Here is a 23,900-nt window from a genome sequence, read left to right on the forward strand (position 1 = left end):
TATTGTGTTTCCAGTCATCATGCTATGCATTTTCAGTTTCGGTATAAATTCAATTTGGTATAATGCAGTTTCACCTATAACACGGTAATATTTTTTGGCTCCCAAGGACAGCGTTATATCAAGGTAGTGGTGTACTGTCATTTTGCAGAAACAATTAGCTTCAAGCATGGAAAATACATCTATTAATAGAGCAGACAGTATTGCTATACATGTATCAGCGCTCAAGACACTTTGGTATGGACAGAATTCACAGTCACTTACTGCATACTACTTGTGTCTATTAGTGATGAGGCAAGTCTTCTTCATTTCTCTGCACTGATTCACCTGAGTGACTTTGTAACTATAATTATCTTTAGCTTAAGCAATTTCTCTGCAAGAACACATTTACTATAATTTTGAATACAGAAATATAGATTTGCACTCAAATGAAGCTTAACTTTAGTACCTTCCAGTGAAAAGGCCTTCACTCCAACTTCTGTCCTGGAAAAAATACAAAAATTTCTCAATTGTGCCATCAAGACAATGAACAACTCTCAAAAATCTCTAATTTTGGGTGCTTCATTTTCTGAATGCCCAGCTATAAACACCTATGCTCTGATTTTCAAAAATATTGAGCCCTCACAATTCCAAATGAAGTCAATGTTAAGCATTTTTTAATATCATGCCTTAGGCATCTTCATTTGAGCACACAAAAACTGAAGCCCAACATTCAAAATCACTTTTGAAAATTAGTACTGGTCGTTAACTTTCTGTAGCGCCATCACTAGAACTGAATAAAGAACTAATATCTCCATATCTATTTACATGATTATGTAGTAGTTAAATCTTGGATTCTAGATTAAGAACATAAGAAGGGACAGACCAGACCAATGGTCCATCTAGCCCAGTAGCCTGCCTTCCAACAGTGGATGGTGCCAGATGCTTCAGGGGAAATGAACAGAACAGGGCAATTTATTGAGTGATCTATCCCCTGTCATCCACTCCTAGCTTCTAGTAGTCAGAGGTTTAGAGTCCCCCAAAGCATAGGGTTGCATCCCTGACCACCCTGAAGTGAAAAATACTTCCATTGAAGTATCTATCCTCCATTAATGTATCTAATTTTTTTAACCCAGTTGTACTTTTGACCTTCACAACATCTGGCAACAAGTTCCACAGGTTGAGTATTTCTAAGCTGAACAGTCCCAGTCCCAGTCCCAGTCTTTTAAATCTCTTCTCATATGGAAGTTGTTCCATATCCCTAATCATTTTTGTTGCTCTTCTCTGTACTTTTTCCAATTCTAATATATCCTTTTTGAGACGGGGTGATCAGAGCTGCACGCAGTATTCCAGTTGGAGAAATGATCTGAAGTAAACAGGATGAAATTCAATAACGACAAATGCAAAGTGCTCCATTCAGGAAGGATCAGTTGCACATATACAAAATGGGAAATGACTACCTAGGAAGGAGTATTGTGGAAAGGGATCTGGGGGGGTCACAGTGGACCACAAGCTAAATATGAGACAACAGTGTAACACTGTTGTAAAAAAAGCAAATATCCTTCTGGGATGTATTAGCAGGAGTGTTTTAAGCAAGACACAAGAAGTAATTTTTCTGCTTTACTCCACGATGATTAGACCTCGACTGGAGTACTGAGTCCAGTTCTGGGTGCCACATTTCAGGAAGGATGTGGACAAACTGGAGTCCAGAGAAGAGTGACAAAAATGATTAAAGGTCTATAAAACACGACCTATGAGGGAAGATTGAAAAAAATGGGTTTAGTCTGGAAAAGAGAAGACTGAGAGTGGACATGATAACAGTTTTCAAATATGTAAAAGGTTGTTACAAGGAGGAGGAAGAAAAATTGTTTTTCTTAGCCACTGAGGATAGGACAAGAAGCAATGGGCCTAAACTGCAGCAAGGAAGGTTTAGGTTGGACATTAGGAAAATTTAGCCGTTCTTCTGCACTGGAACCACTAGTCTTCACAGAAGTCATAACTCATGATAACTTAGCAAGCAGTAATATTCATCAACTGACCAAATAGAGTGGGTAATAAAATAGTGAAAAATAGTCATTATAAACCAAGGAAATGCAGATGTAACTGCGTGTCAAACTAAAAAAGACAAATAAGTAGCCATGTCAGCTGGGATCAGACTGAGATTAAACAAATGCAGTAAAGACTTCTTCAATCAGGTCTGAACTGAAGAATTACTTCTACCCAGAAGTTATAAGTTCTCTTTCTTTCACACATATACACTACACATATCCTTCCTGAAAGCTATTTGAAGCATCTGTTGCCTAAAACAAAATCTGTATCCAAAAGAATAGTGACTCAATTTTGTAATGCTTAGAAGGCGTGTATTAATGGCCAGGTAACTGCCTGACTTCCTTCAAAGAGGACTGATGTTTCTCCATCCAATATGAATCACGGCCAGAATGAGCCCCCACAATCTCAAAAGAGTTTCCTGTATTGTTGTTTTATCTTCCTGAAAATGGAATAATATGATCATCTGGCAAAGTAGGGTTTAAAGGATTATGTTGTCTTTTTGTTGGATTTCCAAAGAACACAATGAAGACATCAACTTTCTCCACAAACTCAAGTGCTTTAGGTAGAAACCGAAAATGAAAATGAAAATGTACTTGTAAAGACTTATGACCAAAAAACAGAAAACAATTGTGTGCTGGAGGCAGAACTCTGTGTGTTCTGAAATTGGTGGTGGTTAAGGCTGGTCTGTGGGAATTGAAAGTAAAGGTCTATAAAAGGACTAAATGAATCTCATCTCACTTAACTTTCTTGCCAAAGTTAAAGCCATGAGAATGGACTAGAGAGTCAAATATTAGGAGACATGGTTGAGCGTCTGAAAATATCTTTAATAGGGGCTTGTAATGTCACTCCACAACACCATCCACCTTTAGATTGCCCTAGCAATGGACAAAGTGAGCAACAACAACAAAAGCAAGAAGAAATACAGTGAAACAAGTTGAGTGAAAGAAGTGACTTGACAAGGTGTAGGGAGGAGTATCTGTAAATTCTACACTGGGTTTCTCATCCCAGAAGGAAGGGTAGGTTGAAATAAAGAAATTGTCATAAAGCAGGATGAAAGCCTCCTCGAAGGAGACTTCACTCAATAGTTTAATTCCTTTGTAAAAAATAAGACTTACATGATGTTAGCTTTCTTAATGAAAGTAAAGATAAAGAAATACTCTTCCCACTCTGGAATGCTACAGGATTATAAATCAATTAATATTTTTCCAGGGACCTCTTGAGAATCTAGGTTTTTATTAGGGTCAGTCCTGATTGTGACTTCCAGATTACAATCAAGGGGAAGAAACATTGGTATTAACAAACTCATATATTGAGCTACTCGACCACTGCTGCATAACTCAGCAGAACATTGTTCGTATACACCAAAAAGTGGGCAGGCTACATTAGGCCACACTAGGCATGGATACATGAGCTCTGAGAGGAAGAAATAAATAATAATCTGTTCCTATTTTACTGTTGTTCTTAACTTTGATTTGTCATTTCAGGAATGAGCTAGGAGAAACCAAGCAGGGTTGTTGGGGTTTGGTTTGTTTTTTAAATCAGAAGGTGTTGGGGATTGATTAAAAGGAAAGGATGCAGATGCTAAGATCCCCCCTTAAGCATAGTTGATAAATCAAGCTGGCTACCTGTAGGGTACTACACACCAAACTCTTGTGTCTGCAAATTTTCAATGCAGAAAGAAAACAAAGATGATAGAAAACAGCTAGAAATTTGTTTTGCTAACTAACCCGGTCTTTTTATAATCTGCTTTGAGCGTAAAGACATGCAGCCGTGGAAAGAACTACTGGCCCTGGAGGGTAGGTATAGTGCAGGCACAGGGGAAAAAAATACATTGTTGCCTCCTGAAACTCTAGGGACCAAAAAACTCCACCATATGGTTTGCTTTTCATTTTCTTGACTTCAACTTATTTGCAGGCTTTTTGGTATAATTCAGATCCTGGTGGAGGAGCAACTGAAAGTGTTGCTTTGAAACTGATCTGCGGTCCCCAAGATGATCCCAGACCGATTGCCAGAAATATAGGTGCTGTAACTAAGGGTGCTGCCGCACCCCCTGGCTTGATGTAGTTTCCATTATATACATGGTTTACAGATTTTAACAGTTTGGTTAAATGGCTCTCAGCACCCCCACTATAAAAACTGTTCTAGCACCCCTGGCCAGCAAAGTACAGCATTAGTTCACCTTGGAGTCATGGCAGTGATCTTGAAGGGGAGAAAGACTGGTCTTCAGATGATAAAACTGTCTGGATGAACACCAAGGAGCATCTGCAGTTAAGTTGCTGACTGCAGGAGCAGATAAAATGTGGGGAAAATAGACGACAGTTCTTTCATCTTCCACTGGAGCTGTTCAACACCATTTGTGAGGGATCAACACTATGGGAAACCTCTGGTGCTAAGAGATTACCCATTAATTAGGACTTTCTGGCCAGAGCAGTGGATACAACATAGGAGAAATTAACATTGACGCTCTAGCAATGGAAAATGAGCTATCCTTTGCCATTACACAGTGTAGGTCAAAGGGACTCTTTTGCTCTCGCACAATCAGGGAATTAGGATTTTCAGCCAGGTGAAAGGACTGATACTCTTTTCTGAGACCGCTCCAGTGGTTGTAAAGGACCTAGATATTTTTAGGATTCATGAGTGATGCATCACTGTTCCTTCTTCCTCCATGCTAAAAGCATTGCCCTCACAATGCTCTCAACTGCCCATACTGATGAGTGAGATTCTAAGGTTAACCACAAACCTTAACTCTAGTTTCCAAGTGGCAGCACAGTGTGCTAATAATCATTGAGCTATTGGGATAGCCCTCTAGGGCATTCTTCTAATAGTTTTTTTAGTTCTTCTACTGATGTCCTTATACATCTTTTATGATTTCGATAGTGATGCTACTTTCCCCAGGCATTTTCCTTCTATCTTCTTCTTTGCTTGTGTTTTCTGCTTAGAATATATGGATAGCTATCTTAATCTCTCCCTCATTCCCAGTGCATCCTTTTAGAAAAGAAATTTCTGTCCTCCTCTCTCCTAGCCCTGGTACCCTGAGTATATATCAAGGAATTCTACAGATGGAAAATATTTGAGTACTTCCTATTTGAGTTTTGATGGCTTTTTTTCCTGACTTTTAACATTCACTGTTTAGAAATTTTGGCAATTAATTCATCTTTGACTACTAGTGGTAAATATGCCCAATGGCTTGTGATGGGATGTTAGATAGCGTGGGATCTGAGTTACTACAGAGAATTCTTTCCTGGGTGTCTGGCTAGTGAGTCCTGCCCACATGCTCAGAGTTTAGCGGATCGCCATATTTGGGGTCTGGAAGGAATTTTCCTCCAGGGCAGATTGGCAGAAGCCCTCGAGGTTTTTTTGCCTTCCTCTGCAGCGTGGGGCACGGGTCACTTACTGGAAGATTCTCTGCACCTTGAAGTCTTTAAACCATGATTTGAGGACTTCAGTGGCTCAGACACAGGTTTGATACAGGAGTGGGTGGGTGAGATTCTGTGGCCTGCGTTGTGCAGGAGGTCAGACTAGATGATCATAATGGTCCCATCTGACCTTAAAGTCTATGATTCTATGAAATGTTGTTTTTCAGATGAACAGTCAATTCTTTCCTCGTAAAATTAAACAGAATGTATGTATATTTTATACTGAGATCATTATTTTTACATTGGAATGAAAACAAAATGCAGCACATGACATCATTCGAGAGAGAAAATTATATCCTCTGATATAGTTCTGGAAAGAAATAATTTTTTTTATCAACTGATCTTTTCTAACGTGCACTGCTGATAAACAGTGAAAGGAAATTCTTCATTCCTAATTATATATTCCTCTCTCAGTATACATATATAAACTCCTCTGGGAATAACTTTAGCAATATAACTTGAGATATGAGGTAGCTGATATGTGTAGTATTAATACAGAAAATGTTTTCATTGTATGTATGTCACAAAGCTCTTGGAATATCACAAGCAACGAAAGTACAGGTCAGTCAGTCTTCTTCTCCCTACTCTGCCCATAATTTTTCCTTACATGGGCTATCTTCTCCTGTTTCATCTTCTCTGCTATTTTCTTTTCCATTCTCTATATCCATCCACTGTCATGAAGTGCAGCCTTTGAATGGCCAGTGCTTCACAATAATAGTACATATTGGTTGCAGCAGCTGATACAACAGTCAGTGGACACTTGTAAAGATGGGGAGTTGTAAAATAATAAATTGAATATTTAATACCTATACAGAAGACATGGACTGTATCTACCCTTAATGGGTGGGGGAGGCTGATTACTCATTCATAGCTACACCACTTATGAATGATGAGGTCACCCCTATCTCATGAAGATAAATGCCATATCCTGTTATGACATATTCCTTTTATATAAAATTAGTTCAATTTTCTCACTAGTGAGGAATCAGTATAACTAAAAAAAAAAAAAATTCAACACTGCAGCGACAAAGGCATTTTTCTACTGTAGTTCATTATGTAGACTATTTTCATTTTATTTTATTTCTGTTCTGTTTTGTTCTATTTTATCCTGTTCTATGTATACTATTTTACTCTCCGCTTAAATGATATCTGACTAAAGTGAAGCAAAAATTAGATGATACAATGAAGCTTTGTAGCATTCTCTCTAGTACCTGTCATAGGTTCCTTCCAACAGCAGATAATGAAAATTCAAAGTCAAACCATTTAACTTTAAGTAAATGGAAATGAATTTCCAGAGAAGAGATTTTTTTTCACCTGTGAAAGAAAGGAACTGTAGTACACTGACAATGAGGATAAAGATATAAATTATAATTGTGAGAGATAGGTATATGTAATGTATAAATATTAAATGTTGTTATATTACACACTGTCATGTGTTTTTAATTTTTATCTTTACTGTGTTTTTGCCATATCAGTGGAAGATCTACAGCATATTATAAGAAACACCACTACTGTATCTGAACATCTTTGAGCTCAATCAATACCAAAGCAACTTGCAGACTATCTTATCATAGTGTACTGAATTTAGACAAAAAAAATATCACTCTAGAACCAGGATCTAGCAATAATCGGGGAGTGATGAAAAATAAACTAACTTAAAAAAATGATAGGGCCTGATTCTCCTTCCCCTTACATAGTTATGCTCGTGTAAAACTAGTGAAAATGGGAGGAGAATCGGAACCACAATCCCACATTGAACATTTTCACTCAAGTGTTAGATAAGATTCAAATAGCAGAGATTCACTCTTTGCTTTACTATGCTACTATTAATTGTGGGAGAAATGCAATGAACAATCAAATGCACTACTTTACAGTCATGGTTTAACATTTGTAGTTGATATTCTTTTAAGGGCTTTGAAACAATGGCTCTGCAAATTGTAGACATTACAAACCTGAGACTGAATCCTACTACTCTTACTCATATGGGTAGTTCCACTGACTTCAGTGGGGCTACTTGTGGGGCTTCTGGATGTGGTTTTTGCTGTGCTTAAGCAGTTAAATAAGTGATACAGTCAGTAGTCATAAAATATTGTGTAAAATATGCAAAGAGAATCCAGTCCTGCGCCCACTGAAGTCAATCACAAAACTATTGGCTTCAGTGGTGCAAGCTCAGGACCCCCATGTGTGACTTCTACTGCTGGGGGAATTCTGCGCCACTGCACATGCGCAGAATTCATACCCCCTGCAGATTTATTTGTTTTCTCCCAGAAAAATGATTTTCTGACAGGGAAGCAAACGGAAGCTGCAAGAGCAATCATGTACCACTCCATAGCAGAGCAGGTACATGGTTTCAGGCACCCTGAGGAAAGGTAAATCATCCCAGGTCCGGGGACACCCGAGCCAGTGGCTCCCACCTTGAGCTGGAATCAGCTGCTAATCCCAGTTTGACTGGAGGCAGGAGAAGATGGGACTTCTTCTTCCCCTGCAAGGAGTGACTGGGGCTGTGTCCGACCCACCCCCAGAAACTTCCTCCAGCTGCAGGAAGCTCAGCATCCTCCCCGGCTTCCTGCCCCCATTGCTCCTCAGCTGTAGGGGGGAGTGGTCACTGTATGGGGAACTGCTCCCCCATCCACCCAACCCCTGTGCATCCAGACCTTCCATACTCAGACACCGCTGCCAAGCCTCACTGGGTACATTCAGAACCCCCTCCATATCTGAACCCCACCCCACTGAACATCAACCCCTGCATTTGGAGCCCCGCTGCACCCAGACTCCTGCCTCCGAACCCCCACCCCTGCACCCAGACCACTCCCCATTGAGCTCCCTGCACTCAAACCCCAACCCTGACGCCCCACCCCTGCACTACTCTGAGCCTCCACATCCAGACCCCCATCCCACTGATCCTCAACTAGCTACACCCAGACCTCCCACCCCACCAAGCCTCATTTCCCCAGCACCTAGATGGCCACCCTCCCCCACTGAGATACTCACACTTAGACCCCACTGCTAAGCCCCAACTACCTTCACCTGGAAGCCCCTGCAGAGTCCCATTGCTCCTGCATCTGAAACCACCCCCAACAAGCCTGTGTGCATCCAGATCTCCTCACACCTAGAGCCTCCCAATGAGCTGCCTGCACCCAGATTGTCCCACACAGAATCCTCTCACCCCACACCTGGATCCCCCCCACACTGAACCCCCTCTACACTTGGATTCTGCTGGGCTGAGCCTGCCCTACACGTGGTGCGCCTGGCGCAGAGAGGCGAGACCCCAGGGTATTTCTGGGGCAGGCCCAGGCCTTGTGCGGTATAAGAGTCAGGTGCAGCCTCACCACTGAGTCCATGTCCCGGGAGAGGTTGTGGTGGGGGCTACAGGGTGATCTCCCACCTTCAGAAAGCCAGTGACCTGTGTTCCTCACTGCCATGCTGGACTCTGCATTTATTTACTGACAAATAAAACTTGCAAAATTTTAAAATATTGTGCACAGAATTTTTAATTTTTTGGTGAAAAATTTTAATTTTTTTTGGCACAGAATGCCTTTGGGAGTAGACTTCTAAGACAAGCTTTGGCCATCTTAACCAAACTCTGGCTCTCTGTGTCTCAGTTGTTGCCCTTGGATCGTGAAAATATGGTTACAGTACCCAGAGTGACAATCAAAGGATGGAGACCACTGAATGATTAAGTCCACTCTAATGCCTGGAGACAAGTTGGCAGAAAAAAAAACTATAATGGACTGAGAATTTCAAAATTGACTATGTGGGCACATTTAAATTCCTGTCTGTGTTTATTCCATAACCAATTAAGAGTGGTAGCCTATATTCATGCCAGTCTTGTACTGTGTTGTAAGAAAAAGGAAAGGCACTATTCAGAAGTCTTTAATCATTTCTCCAGCCATTTATTGACCTGCTCTCTAAAGGCCATATAGAGTCCTTGATCTGCATGCAAAATTCCTATTGACAAAATTGGGAGGGCCATGGGCAAATGGAGGATAGTTTATAAACCTTGGATTTTAAATATGTTGATTACAAAGAAGAAACAAACATCAGCAGTAATTTAAAAATAATGTGAACATCTTTATTTAAAACTGTTCTTTAAACCTGGAGTTTGAATAACATCCTCTCCTCCCTCAGCTATCCAACCTATACTTTTTCAGTAAGTCTTTACATTTAACACTCAAACAATTGATGTCCCTATGGTATAAACAGGATAGATAATGAATATAAGTGGGATAGAAAATTAATCCTACTTGTGAGGAGAGAGACAGTCATAATTCACTTAGGCTTCTCAGCTCTTACGTTATGAGGTCTTCAGCTAACTCATGGAATCCATTCCACATCCCACAGATGCTCATTATGAATTCTTTTTATGTGCAACATGTGGGGACTAACCAGTTTCATATCTCCTGGTATTAGTGGCAGTCCAAAGAATTCTGTATTAAAATAGAACGCAAACACAGATGCTATTTAATACAAAAGGATTGAATGCAGTCTCTGTTTTAACATAAAGTTGATGTGACTTAATTTGGTTTCAAACAAAAAATAGTCAAAATGAAGAGGATATTTGGACAAAGGGCCCAATCTAAGATTCATAGAGGGTGAGCTGCACTGGGTGAAAGGAGATATACTGCCAGGACAAGAGCAGCTTTGCCAGTGGAAGCTAGGAGCACAATGCTTCTAGGGTGGTGGGCCAGGCTGGAAAAGTACAGCAAGCAGATCTCACAGTGCAACTGTCATACTGTGACTTGAGTTTGTCTATAGGGCATCCCAGGGTTGAACGTGAGCTGCCAACCTGAGTTGCTGTGCCTTCACTGTTATTTTAACCCAGGTTAGCTAATCTGAATTGAGAACACCCTTTTTTGCAGTGGAGACATACCATGAGTGGTGCCATTAGGGTTAGCAGCTCTGTCCTCAGGGAGCACAGACAGGTAGAATATGAAGGCTGCTTGTGTATCCCACACTAGCATCATGTGTGTGTGCTTCATTCCCCTGGCTAGCGGGGAACAGGCTGTTATTACTAACATGAGAGCTACTCCTTCAGGTCTGCCTTATGGATCTGATGGGCCTGGGCTCCAAATCCCCAGAGGAGGAGGGTGGTATGTGGACAATACAACTGGACAGAAAAGCGATGGGGAGGAAAGGCTTTTCCTCTTCTCTTCCCTTAATACTCCTGACTGGAAGTGTTTAATGCACTGCAGTTTGTATGGAACCCTGGCAAACTAAAGCCAGGTTGCTTAGACTGAGTAACTTTAGTGTGATGAGGGGACAGCATTTGGGCCAAGTGCCCCCAGTTACTTTCTCGGTGTCAGAGTGAAGCTGGGTTAGTAGATTTGATGTAGGCGCTACGGGCTTTTCTAGGTGCTTTTTGCAAGGCTTCTGCATTCGTCCATACTAGGACAAGGTCTTTCCCAAATGCCTGTCTCTGTTAAGAAAGGAAGGACTCTGTTGCGGGCTTGTGGTTCGCCTCCTTCCTTTCCTCCCCCGCACCCCCTCCTGACGTCTTCGCCGCTACGCAGGCTGCTGCTTTCTCCTCGCCTGGCTCAAAGGGTTAAGCAAGTGAAGCGCCGCGCCAGCCCTGCGCTTTGGCCGGCGATTGGCTGCGAGGCGAGCAGCCCAGGCCCGCAGCGCCGGTGGTTAACGCGCGGGGAGTCAATCAGCAGCGCGGCGGAGCAAGTTGTTGCTCCCTCATTGACTCCCAGCGCCTGCGAGGAGGAGGAGGGTGGGAATGGCACGGGGCGGGGGCTGCTCTGCGCATTCCAACACCTCGCACTGCACCGCCGGCTGCTGCTGCTGCTGCTGCTGCTGCTGCGCCCTGAGAAGCACCACAAGGCTGCACAGCGTGGCTTGGGGCGCGCACACATGCACAGCAGCCGTTAAACCCAAGCAAACCCGGGTTTGGGTGGAGAATCACTTTGCAGCAGGGAAGCGGGGCAAGGCAAATCCACCCTCCTCGGTAAGGGCGGGGGAATTGCGCCCACTCCTACCCATGCTGCACAAAGGAGCTGTAAATCTACAGACACTTTTTCCTCTCTGATATAAAGCAGTTTGTATTAAAGCGACACCAAAGGCGAGCCACTTTCCTCACTATTGTTATTGTTTGCTCCTGCTGTTCTGTGGTATAAATTTGCTAAGGGTTCTTGCACACCTCTCAGCGGTATAATTGATATGTTGAAGCAGCAATGGGGATCACTGCGTGCATGCACACAATCACACACCTTACAAGTTTGAGTAGCAATAACATTGCTGCACACTAGGAGGGGAGGAGAGTCAGTTCCCTATAATAGAGAACAAACTCTGCCATTGCACAAAAGCGGCGCATTTCCTCACTTGTGAAAACCGTCCCCTCATAGAAAGTGGCGGGGGGAGCAAGTTATCAAGAGCAAGAACTTGGGCAGCAACAATCCTCCACTCTTACTTCTTTCTTTAGGACTCTGGGAGCTGGGATATTTCCTCCCCCCTTCTCCCCCGCGCTGTTGGCTCTAGCCCAGGCTGTGGTCAGCAGTGCTTATTATTACTTCATTGAGACAGAGAAATCCTCCAAGACTTGCATTTTGGGAGGAGAGGTGGGGGAGAGGGAGGACGGGGGAAAAAAGGCAACATTTGCTGCTCATCATTTTCACTGCACCGCTAAAGTAATTGCGCCTCCCTGTCCTCTCTCTGTCCCTACTTAGTTCGGATTGTCTGGTATAACCTCAGCTTCAGTGGTATTATTAGCTACACCTTCCTTTGGCAGTGCTGACCCCCCCCCCCCAAATCCTCACACGCTGCATGTTTGCAAATCGGTAAAATATCTCCCCCCTCCCTTTAACCCCCATCCTTCCCTCCCCCCAACTCCTCTCAATCTCAGCCCAGCAGCTCAGATCAAAGCGCCTTCCCTCACTCACAGTGGCCGTCGCTCACTAATGGGATTGCAGTGTGCCTGGCTCTGCTGCTGCAGCCGCCGGAGGGAGAGGAGCTGCTGTACCTCTTCGCCGAGACTCGCTGGGTGCTGAGCCGCGGGGATGATCAGGATCTTCCCGGATTTCAGCGTGCAGGTGACTGCGGCGGCGGCCGGTGGGGCGGCCGGGGGAGTGCCGGCCGGGCCAGGCATGGGGAGAGCCAGCACCGCAGCCAACGGCAACCCGCAAAACGTTCAGGGCATCACTTCCTACCAACAACGGTGAGTGCAAGTCAAAAAAGGGTGTGTGTGTGAGGCTCCCTCACTTGCTTTTCTTTGTGCTTTTGTGTTTCTTTCCTTTTTTTCCCCCGCTGGTGGTAGCTCTTTGGGTGTAAATATTCAGGCTGTTTTAAAATGCACCGAGATGTAAACAAAATCTAGCTGTATCTTGAATGAGTTGGAAAGCAGCAATGGGGGGTGATGGTGGGGGGAGTGAGTTCCCTGGCATCTTAGCTTGGCTACTGCAAAGTTTGGGATCCCGTCCGCTCTTCCCCGCTAGAGAGGAATTTCTCAATGTCAATGCCTTGTGCAAATCCCACTGTGTGGCAGCCTGGGGGATAATTGATCACGGTGTGTTGATTGATAATTTGTTTTTGACAAAGAGACAATTTTCCCTTGGAGCTGCACGCTTGCAGGTCTACATTCTAGTGTTATCATGTCACCTGTTAGTACAGGGAAATATAGTATGAAACCCTAAGTGCACGCAGCACTGTGGAGTATTCGTCTTAATTGCATTCTGAACTTTCTCTTTGATATTCTTTGCTACTAGCAAATGAGAACAAAAATGTACTCCCCAGTAATTGACATAAATAAGTCTAGATTGAAATTTGAACAATTTCGATTTTAAAATAAAATAGAAATAGTATAGTTCCAAACATCTGGGCTTCCAGTTTTGCATTAAATTAAATATTGGGGTAAAAATGGTGTGTAACCACAAATAGCCAACACCTCTAACTACATATAATGAATATGTTTTTACCTTTAAGTTTTACCAGTAAGTTTTTACCTTTATATTTAAAACTTCACTGATTTGGAAACTCTTGTTTTGAACCACCGGTAGTTAAACTGGTAAGATTCCGATAATCGATCATTGCCTGCTTTGTTGTTCACCAGCTTTGAGTTGCCTAACCCACTAGGATAAGTTTTGGAAAACACATGGGTGTGTTTTCCATTTGATGCCCGCTGGTAGAAATTTTCTGGACGTGACTTTTGAAGGCTTTATTTCATGAAAAATTAGTATAAAATTGATATTGCAGTTTGATGATCTCTAAGAACTTTCCTTACTAAGGAACATTTGAAATGAAATATCAGCCTTCTTTTGCTCAAATACACAAACCTATTATATAACAGAACTGGAACGTGACAGATATAAAGAATGGGAAAAAGTTGGCCTAGTATTTTCCTTTCAAGGGTTCTTTATAATTTTTGTCACTTATAAAGTATTAAAATTCTAAGGGAAACTGACCGTCACTTTAACTAGGAAGTACAGACAACTGTCACAATAATTTAGTCTATGAAGTGGGGAAGTCAAGGGTCAGAAATGTCAGATTGACTTTTAAATAAATTAAAGAGACCTCTGGAGGGTTAAGCTATACAGAAATATTATGGACAAAGCAGCTTGTGAAATTTTAGTACTTCAGTTAGATTTTAATAGCTGGGTTTTTGTCAGTCAGTAATCAGGAAAAAGTTATAACAACTCCTCTCTGATAAACTACCAACACCAGTGAACCAAATATTGTTGACTAAATATATAGTCAAATATTTACAATAATGAGACTCCAGTCCAGTACTAAATTTATGCTTTGCATTATTTTCCAAATGTTAGGTAACTATTAGTTTTATAGACTAAACCTATGCCTTTAATTTGAATGATGTTTCAACTTGTTAATACTGAAATGGTTTACAAATGTACCAAAACATTGATATCACTTTTATGCTCATTGCAAAAATCCAAGATGACAGCTCTTAACTTTTTTTTTCTGGAGGAGAGGAGAGAAAAGTCTTGCCGGATTGACTGGCATTTTGTGCTTTTTGAACCCCCAAATTCCTTGATATAAAGTTGAAATTCTATTACAAATCCCATATTTAATGACTGAAATAAAAATAAAAGAAACCCAAGGATCTTGTGTTGAGATGTATGATGTTTACTCTGGATAAATACAGTATAGTTAATATGTGTATGTATTGGAGAATGACAAATACAAAAAGTCCAGTAAGAAGTGGGGCCCCCATCCTTGAAATACTTACCCACGTGCTTAACTTTACTACAGTGAGCAGACACATGCGTAAGTGTTTGCAGGATCGGGGCCTAGGTAAGTAGCCTGCTTTGAGAGAGAAGCTGTCTGCAGGGGCTTGGTCCCTGGCAGCCTATGTCTGCTTCTGGAAGTCCTAGGTCAGACTCGCTGGCTCGTACAGGGATTCTTCAGCTGGTGCATTTACAACGCCCTACAGCCAAACTTTCAGGTGCTTTAATAACTTCTTCCTCATTCGCTTTCTCTTGCACAACTCAAACATGTAGCCATCCCATTCCCCTTTCCCTTTTTAAATTATGGAGAAGACGCTCTGTTTAAACCCCGTTGTTTAGAGCTTGATCCTGCTCCCATGGAAAGAATCCGATTCATTTTGAGAACAGGATCAGACCCTAAGCAGCTGAACTTGCAGGCAGCAGAAGCACAGCCACACTGTGATTTTGGCTTTGAAAAGCTATTTACAAAAGAGATATTGTCTTTTAAAATCTCTTTAACCCCAGTTCTCCTGGTATGTTAACAGAAACCTGTAAGGTATGCTCTTTTTCTCGCTCCCTTATTTCGTGATCTGTTTGGTAATCTCCAGTGAATGTGAAGCATATGCTTCCCAAACAGAGCGTGTCACACTGTGTTAACATGACCAATGTTACATCTTTCAAGAAGAGAGATCTACAGCTAGAACTGTATACTAAGATGCGTGCTGTGTACACACTCAAATGGGTGTGTGCGCCTATATTCACAACCCTCTCCCCATTTGCGATTTCTGTGCAGAAGATACGAGCTATACACACGTGCGTACACTTCTGTGTATCTAACGCACATACTCCCAATACCGTCTACATAATAGATGCACATATACTGCACACATATTGCGCATACACGCACTTCTCCATAGGTAATGCACAAACGCTGTACAGCGCATATGTTGTCTCACGGATTTCTACATACAGTGCACACATGCTCTCCCCTGTGATATGCACACGTGCATTCGCAGAGTTACACACACACAACCTTGTCTCTCAGCCCCTCTTTTCTGCTGGATCTGCTGCTCCAGAACAGGAAAGTGTGCGAAACTGCAACTGAGTGGCGTTGTTGCGCCGGCAGCGGAGGCTCTGTCCCCTGCAACAGAGAGTGAGAGCGGAGCTGGGGAAGCAGCTGGAAAATGCCCAGAAATACTTTCACAGCGGTCAAGCTCGGAGCTCCCTGACTCTTCCCTCCCCTTCCCGCCCCAGCCCCGTTCGCCCCATGGCCTGGCACCCAGCTTAATCTGGCCCGTGCTGGGTGCGGGTGTCACACCTGCCGGGCGATGCCAATGGCCGGGCTGCTCGCCGGGGCTGCGCGGCTCTCTCCCCCCGCCGCCGCCGGCCGCCTGTCTCTGCGCTGGGCATGTCTGTGGAGCCGGCGGAGCCCGGGCTCTCTCCGCTCCTCGGCTTGTGGACGGCGGCCGCCGCAGCAGCCGTGCTAGCGAGCAACCTGCACCAGGACTGCGCCGAGGAGCGGGAGTCCGCGATGCTTCGGCCTCAGTACTTTTCCTTAGCCTGTCTGGGTAATCAGGGCCATTGCCGCCGCTAGACACACCACACACGCCAGCCCCGGCACGGGGAAAAGTAAGGGAGAGAGGGGGGGGAAAAACCCCAGGAAGATGGCGCCCACCAAGCCAAGCTTTCAGCAGGATCCTTCCCGGCGAGAACGGTAACACTTTCTCTTTATTGAACCTGCAGCGGTGCCGGTGCCGCGCCGCCGCTGCCTTGGGTCTGGGTTGGCTGCCATGCCGGGGAATGGGGGGAGGAGGAGGACTCTGCCTGCAGATACCCGCTCGCCCTGTCAGGTAGTACGGGGAGTTTCTCGCCTATTGCATATTGTCTGCACACACACGCACACACACACACACACACACGCGCGCTGCGAGCCTCCCCGCTGCAGCCGCCGCCAGTCTCAGAGCAGTGGCACCTCCCCAGCTTGCAGGAGCCGGTGTTTGGCAGGGCGCGTTGACGAGAGAGAGAGGGACGGAGGGCGGGAGGAGGGGTGTATGCGGTGGTGGTGGGGGGGATCCCCGGGGCGGCCCCTTTCGGGTCTCTAGTCTCCGCGGAGGGGAGGGGGGGTGGCCGGGGGATGAGGAGCTTGCACCAGGCCCGGAACGTCTTGCTGAGGGGCCGTCCCTGCTTGTGCAGTTCAAGTGCAGCTAGGCCGAAACTAGGGAAGAGCTGTTTGCTCTTCGCAGCAAGCTGCGCATTCGGGCAAGTTTGTCCAAAGCGTTACAGTAATTGCAGAATAATGTACACTTCCCCCCGCCCTTAGCGTCGGAAACACATCAGGCTGTTTGGAACAGTTGATATTTATTGCACTGTGGAGTTGGTTAAAACGCAGCAGAGTTTGTATACAAAATATCTGCAAGGACTGTAAAGTGCTGTTATTCTTAGAATTCGGAGTGGATGATGCTTCCCCCTCTTTGCTTCTAATCCATCAGTCTCGCCCCTTATACTTTTGTTTGGGATTTTGTTGTTAATTAACTGTTGCTGACATGAATTGGCCGTAGCAGATTTGTTCTTAGTAAAATGACACTTTCTAGAAGTGATCAGTAGGAAGCGGTTGATAAGTTCATGTGATGTGACTTTGTGATTCTTACAAAAGTATTCAAAGATCCATTTCACTAAGATATATATCCAACAGGAGGGCAGCCAAAGTTTTTTTTTGGTTTTTTGTTTTGGTTTGTTTTTGTGTGCTTTCCTCAGCATTATCAGTGAGTTTGGGATGAGTGGGAGGGTGAGGAAGGTGCCTGGTTAGTTGTAAAATGAAAATTAACACTTAGCTTTTAAAAGTGATTGGGTCACATTGTCAGATTTATATTTTACAGTGCAAGTTGATCTGAGAAATATTTACATAAAATAAGTTGTGGTCAAACAGTTTTTATTTCACACTATTAATTTAAAACGTCTTTCTAAAATGTGATGGTAAACATATCACAGTGTATGTTTTAAAAAATAAATGCAGCTTTGATAGAAGTAATGGTGGAGTAAGTTACTGAGTATTGCAAAATCTTGGAAAACTATATTTTCCTATTCATAAGTAAAGTATTTATATAGCTATGCTTGAAGCGTACCAATAACTGTTGCACTTGGACAATGTAGTCAAAGACATATGGAGCTGAATTTGAATATAGGTGTAATTGTGCATCTCTGTTAAAAATCCAGAAATTAAAGGTCTGATTTATGTTTTAGCTTCTCTGTAGCGATAAACATTCAAAATTTTCTTCCAGTGGCTACATAGGTATTTTTACTGTCTTAATAGTGCCTTTACTAGCATGCTTTTTTTCTTTTTCTATAAAGTTCTTCATTTGAAAGGAAAACGACAATGTATAAATATCATTTGTTTTTCTAATATACAATTTTGCTGTCTTCTTTCTGATCCTGGTACTATATTAGTAATAAATGTATTTGCCAGGACAGCTTCAGTAATCTCTCCAGCAGAAGCATATTTGTGTGCCATTTTGGGAATTTCTCTGAGATAGGAATCTTGAAGATAGAATTAATTTCTAGGGGAAACTTCATAGCCTGTGCATGAGTGCTTTCTTTATCACCTGTCTCCATTTGGCATTCGTAGAAGGTAAATCAAAGTGCGCAATTTGTTATTCTACTCCACTTGAGAGCTGAACTAAATAACACTTGGTCTGAAATTCTGATTGAAGTTGTAGGAGGATATACTGTATTTAATTTAATGTCCTTTAATAGCATCTTCTTGTTCAGCTCTGATGCTGTCATTTTAAAGGTTGGATCAGAGTAGTTTTACCCTGTAGGGAGTGGGAGGAGTAATCATTTCAGGGGAACAAGTAGTCTAAACTCCTAGAAAGCTAATAGCCACAAACTTGGCCTAGTGTCCAGACAGTTTTGTGCCCTGAGGGTTCGCTTGATTATCACTGTTTACAATGCTCTGAACACTTTGAGTATAAATATTACCTGTGTAAGTTGATTTGTTTTTATATGGGAAATTATATATAATGCTATGTGGTGTTTGGAAAAAGTTTTGGAAAAAAGGTAATAGTGCTTCAGTAAATATACACTAATGTGCATTTTCTTAAAACTTATTTAACGTTTCATTACATTCTTGCATGTAACTGTTTATTTAAGCCTACTTTGTAAATCTCCTCTGAGTTGTATGTTTTAAGTGATTTGAAAAATGGCTCTGCAATAACTATTTTCTTAGTTACTTCTTAAATAAACTAGTTATCAAAAATTTGACCCATGAGAGTAAACAGTCTATATATTTGTTCTTCATTTATACAATATTTAGATGGAATGTGTGAGAATACTGTAAACAACAGGATAATGGTTTGAAATGTCTTCCAAAAATGATATATGCTACCTACCATTAAGTATTAATACTTCTTGAATAATTTTAAAACTTTGTTTTACCTGTTTAGATTGTGAGATAATTATTTTTGAAGTTATGCACTTAAACTTATTTGATTTTCTTTTAAACTCTGGTAGACTGCAAATTATACCGTTACAGTACCAGCCTAGGATCTTTCAATTGTGTGGATATATATCCAAGATGATTAAATAGAAGTGTCATGCATATGGTATGCCAGTGCTGATTTGTAAAGCATATCGCAGTATCCCAGTTATGTTGGTTTAAAGTAAACCCCCCCCCATCATTCTTGTATTTCTTTCGAGAGTATAAGCTTAAACACAACAGTGATAAATGATGATATGCATTGTCTAACACTTGCTTTTATATAAATAGCTCCAGAAGATTGCTTAAATGATAATCGAAAATATGAAATAGGGTGGCCTTCATATCACAAGGCCAAGGGTCTACAAATGGAAAAACTGAAATAATGAAATATTTCCAAGGCAACAGACTGTCAACAAGAACAGTAATGCATGGGCATATCATAGAGCTACCAGAGAGGATATTAGATCTTATAGCTCTAGAGCCAGGAGTTATAATGACCTTTATTAAATAGAGCCCTCCCACATTACAACAATCTTTCTGATTTCTGATTTATGGTTTAGCAGTCATATTCATAATTTGAAATAATCTCCCACCGTATTTGATTTGCTGCATTTCCCCCCCACTGGAATCATACATTATTTAAGGCTTACGTGAAAGTATTGATCAACAAAAGTTATATTACGTATTTTCAGTAACTAATTGGATTCTGAATAACAAGATTTTATCTGCTGCATTGTTTCTTACATTGTTTTCCAGCATAATTTTTTTCTTACTGGAAGTAATAGGCATTTAACTTGTTTTATACCAAACTAATGGTGATATGTAGAAATACTATTTTTATACTGGATAAGTATAGCATTGCTTCTTAGGTCCAGTAACTTGACATTCATAACCAAAGTTAGCACATTAAAATTAGCAGTATACTGCAACACCCAGAAGTGTGGTTATTTTTAAGGGAACGTCAGGATACATCATGAACATCAACCTCCCCATTCTTCTTCTGAGCACTTGAATTTCAGAGTGTAATGTATTGGCAGTTTCAAATTGTATTTGGTTTGAAACTTGACATACAAGTTGTTAGCCAGATGTGAAATTCACTGCAAAAAATTATGTAAAACAGTTGTTGCAAAGTGACACAGACAATTTTTATCATTCCAGCCACTTGTTTTACCAATATTTTTGGCTAAAAGGTATCTTTATTTAAAAAAAAATAATTTGTTTCATACATCTTTTTTTGATAGTAGTTTATTTATGGGAGAAATGTGTACTGAGATTTTTGAATGTCTGAAACTGAGCATGCGGACTGACTAGTAATTTTCATAACATTTTGGGTTTGATCCTGCTTCCACTGAAGTCAGTGGGAGCGCTGATATTGACTTAGTGGCTGCAGGATCAAGCCCCTGTACTGAGTGTAGCTGAATTTCATTTTATATGCATTAAGTAAGTGATTTTGGGAGTTCAGTGTAACTGGACCGATCCTGAAAGTGGATCTAATGTGACCACTTCTTACATGTGCAAATAGCCCATTGAAGTAATTTCCTGTTAAAGTCAATAGAGCTACTGCTTACAGATGTAAGAGTTACTCATGTAAGGTAAGGTTTCAGAATCTGTCTTATAGTGGTTTCAGAAGTAATTTCATTGAAACTTGGCACATAATTTGCCAGCCTGGAATTATTTTTTAAACTGAAAGATACATTTTTGAATGTATTTAGCCAAGACATTTCTTTCTCAGTGCTGCTTTTTAAAAAAATCTTTGAAATTAGTTCATTGCTGCCAAGTGTTTTTGACATTTAGAAGAAATGTTTTGAAATGGCATTAACAAATGTATTTTTCATAATAGGCGGTATCTTTCTGTGTAATATGTACAAAACTTCTGCAAGTTATCTTTGCCATGCAAAGTCCTGATATGTCAGTGAGGTGCTTGTACTGTTGGTTTTAACAGAACTTCACATAATAAGAATAATTTGTTATAATATTGCATAGGAAGATGCAGCATAGTAGGAATAAAATGGTTGCTGGTATCTTATATGACTAGAGCATTGTTCTGTGACCAGCTTGAGCTGTAGTTTCGCAATACACCAAGTCCCAGTGAAATGAATAGGACTCTTGTGCCATTGATTTCAAAGGACTTTAAGTAGTAAAAATATTCATAAATATTGTATAATGTAGTGGAACATTACGTAGAAAAATATGGTCTGGTAAGAACAGGACTATGTTTGCAACCGTGTCTTGGAAGAGCTATATTCTGTCTTTGGAAATGTAAATTCAAATTATATTTTCATTTAAAAAAAAAAGAAAAACCAAAGGAAAGAAAATACTATAGAAAGCCAAAAGGAAAAATATATATTTTTTACATTTAATACTGTAGGCCTGATTTTGTTCCCACTGAGGGTAATGGTAAAACTCTCATGGACTTGATTAAGGGAACAATTGGGCTGTGTATCGTCAACCACAAAAGAACAAGGAAATTCTGAAATGAAAATGGAGTAGTTCTCTGTCACAAAGGCTTCCAAGAAAATAGCAGTGTCAATCTGGTGGGCCCAAATATTGAAGCTTATGTACTTTCTGATCCTGTATTCCTTACACAGGCAAAATTTAGAATCACATTGAAGGACAGGAGATCTTACATAACTTCATATGAGGACAAATCGATAATAATTAAATGACTCATTAAAAGAGTAGGCTTGACCCTTGACTTGAAGTAGCTCCTTTTCATGGTAGACCTTTTCATTTTCAGTGCTGAATTTTCTTATTTTTGAATGTTGAAATTATACTCATAGAGTTTGTGCTGTCCTCTCTCTGCTCTGGGAACGCCTGTTGACGTCATGTTACAACTGAGCAACACTTAATAATATTTAGCATTTCTGTGAAGATTTTCTTCTGCAGAGCTCAGACTGCTTTAAAAGGAGCATATGCATTCTTATGTCCATTTTACAGATTGATAAACTAAGGCATATAAAAATCATGAGAATTGGCAGAGCTCATACATCAATGCTAGAACTGGGAATAAAATCCAGGGTTTCTAACTCCAAGTCTGGTTCCCTGTCCCTGGATCACACTGCTTCCTTAGGGAGCTTGGGGCTTTGTACTCCTTATACAGGCAAAATTCTCATTGAAAGAAATTACTTTGATAGAACAGCTGATTGTATTTTTTATTTCTTATGGAAATCAACATTTTCATCATATCTGTTAATTTCATTTGTAGTAATGGTTCAACCCTATGTTAAATAATTAAAGTGAAAGAGTATTGTTTCATTAAAATCAGTGATCATAGGTTTATATGTGTATATTATCAGTGTTCAGGATACAGTTTAAATAGTATGCATATGCATAATCTACAGTTAACTCCCTGGGGTTGGGATTTTCCAATGAGCCTAAGGGACTTGGGCATCCATCGCCCATTCAGTTGCAGTGGAGTTGGGTGCCTAAACATCTTAGGCTCATTGGAAAATCCCAGCCTGGAAGTTTTGTCTGACTAAGGAATATGGAACTGGATTCATTAAATGTTGGCTATCATGTTTTTAAACTTAATTGTATAGAACAATACTGTTTTTGGGTTGTGATTTTGGATTAAATTACAAAAGTGCATGTTTGGCTTGTGATAATGCTCACATATATTATACATTATATAAACTGGGTGAGGGGTTGCTTTGTTTGTTGTCTTCCTTAGATATCACATGGCCGAGATGGAAGCATTTGCCAATTCAAAGTTTAGTTCATTTGAGTAGTAGATTTAGATGTGCATGATGTCCTCAGACTTGTCCTTTTTAGATTGCAGTCCATTTAGCAAAACAATAATTTGCAAAGTTTTGGAAGGACTGGGAACTCTGTTTAGGGGAGAATAGAGACTGAGTATATTATGGTGAGGAAAAAAACCTCTTCTAGGTAGGCAGATTCTGTAAGTCAAGGTTAAGGTCCGGAGAAAGGGCTGAATGACCGAGTCTTTCAAGTGCTATCTTTGGGATAAAAAAAAAGGACTTATTGCCACTGCTGCTTATCCGATAGCCTTCATAACTGCAAAGTGTTCATATTTGTCAAAGCATCATTGGATATAGAATTGATACACTTGCTTCAACACTTGTTCCATTGACAAGAGTTTCTGGAAAAAAATAAAAAAAATAAAAGAATCCTGTTTTTATTTGTAGGTATCTAGTAAAAAGTACTGAACAGAAACAGATGCTTAGGGCAGCCTTATTAATTCATTGTTTTTGAGTCACTGCTCTGATTTACTGTAAAACTTGTATTTCTTCTGAAAAATAAAAAGTACAGCAATTTTTTCAATGGCTGAATGAGCTAGATAAATACGACTCAAGTATCAGTGTTTGAAGGATCCAAGTATTTTACTAAAGTATCTTAATTAATTGGATGTTCACTTTAATAGTTCGGTTTCCTGTTTATAGGCAGTATTCTGTGAGGAGAGCATACATTTGATATGTAAATGATGTATAGTGTTGAAGAGGACCAATTTTACTAAAGTTGTATTTTTACTAAACAACTGTTTCATGTTAAAAAACAAAAATAAACTGAATTGACAGTACATATCTCAAATGAGACTTGTGGAAAAGGTATAACGGTGCTTGGATCTTTTAAATATAAATTTGGTTCCTTTTTGCAGTGACACTGACTTTGCTCTTAATTTAATTTTATTTTATTTTTTTGTTAACAAAACCTAATTTCCTCTTCTACCGAGTTGTCATTTGGAAACCCTTATTCCATCCATTCCAGCACCAGTTCACTCAGAATGTCATTTTATGTTTTTGCACCACTTCTCAAGACCCGGGCTTCAGTTAAAAGGATAGAGTAAACACTAAATCCAAAATAGAAGAGTGA

The 23,900-nt window shown here is 41.0% G+C and overlaps 1 protein-coding gene across 4 annotated transcripts in view; it reads left to right on the plus strand.

Moving 5' to 3' along the window:
• The first annotated feature begins 12,014 nt into the window (after positions 1–12,014).
• NPAS3 (neuronal PAS domain protein 3) overlaps positions 12,015–23,900 on the plus strand; it is an 842,887-nt gene continuing 831,001 nt past the window's right edge. For 2 of the 4 annotated variants that reach the window (XM_032798433.2, XM_032798434.2), the window contains exon 1: positions 12,015–12,594. In XM_032798433.2, the coding sequence (XP_032654324.1) occupies positions 12,437–12,594 (158 nt within the window). In that variant the 5' untranslated portion in view covers positions 12,015–12,436. Of the gene's footprint in view, positions 12,595–15,816; positions 16,311–23,900 lie in introns of those variants that run through there. The other 2 variants (XM_075065506.1, XM_032798435.1) reach the window with 1 other exon arrangement.

Source organism: Chelonoidis abingdonii, chromosome 4 (genome assembly GCF_003597395.2).
Source record: "Chelonoidis abingdonii isolate Lonesome George chromosome 4, CheloAbing_2.0, whole genome shotgun sequence".
NCBI classification, from domain to species: Eukaryota; Metazoa; Chordata; order Testudines; family Testudinidae; genus Chelonoidis; species Chelonoidis abingdonii.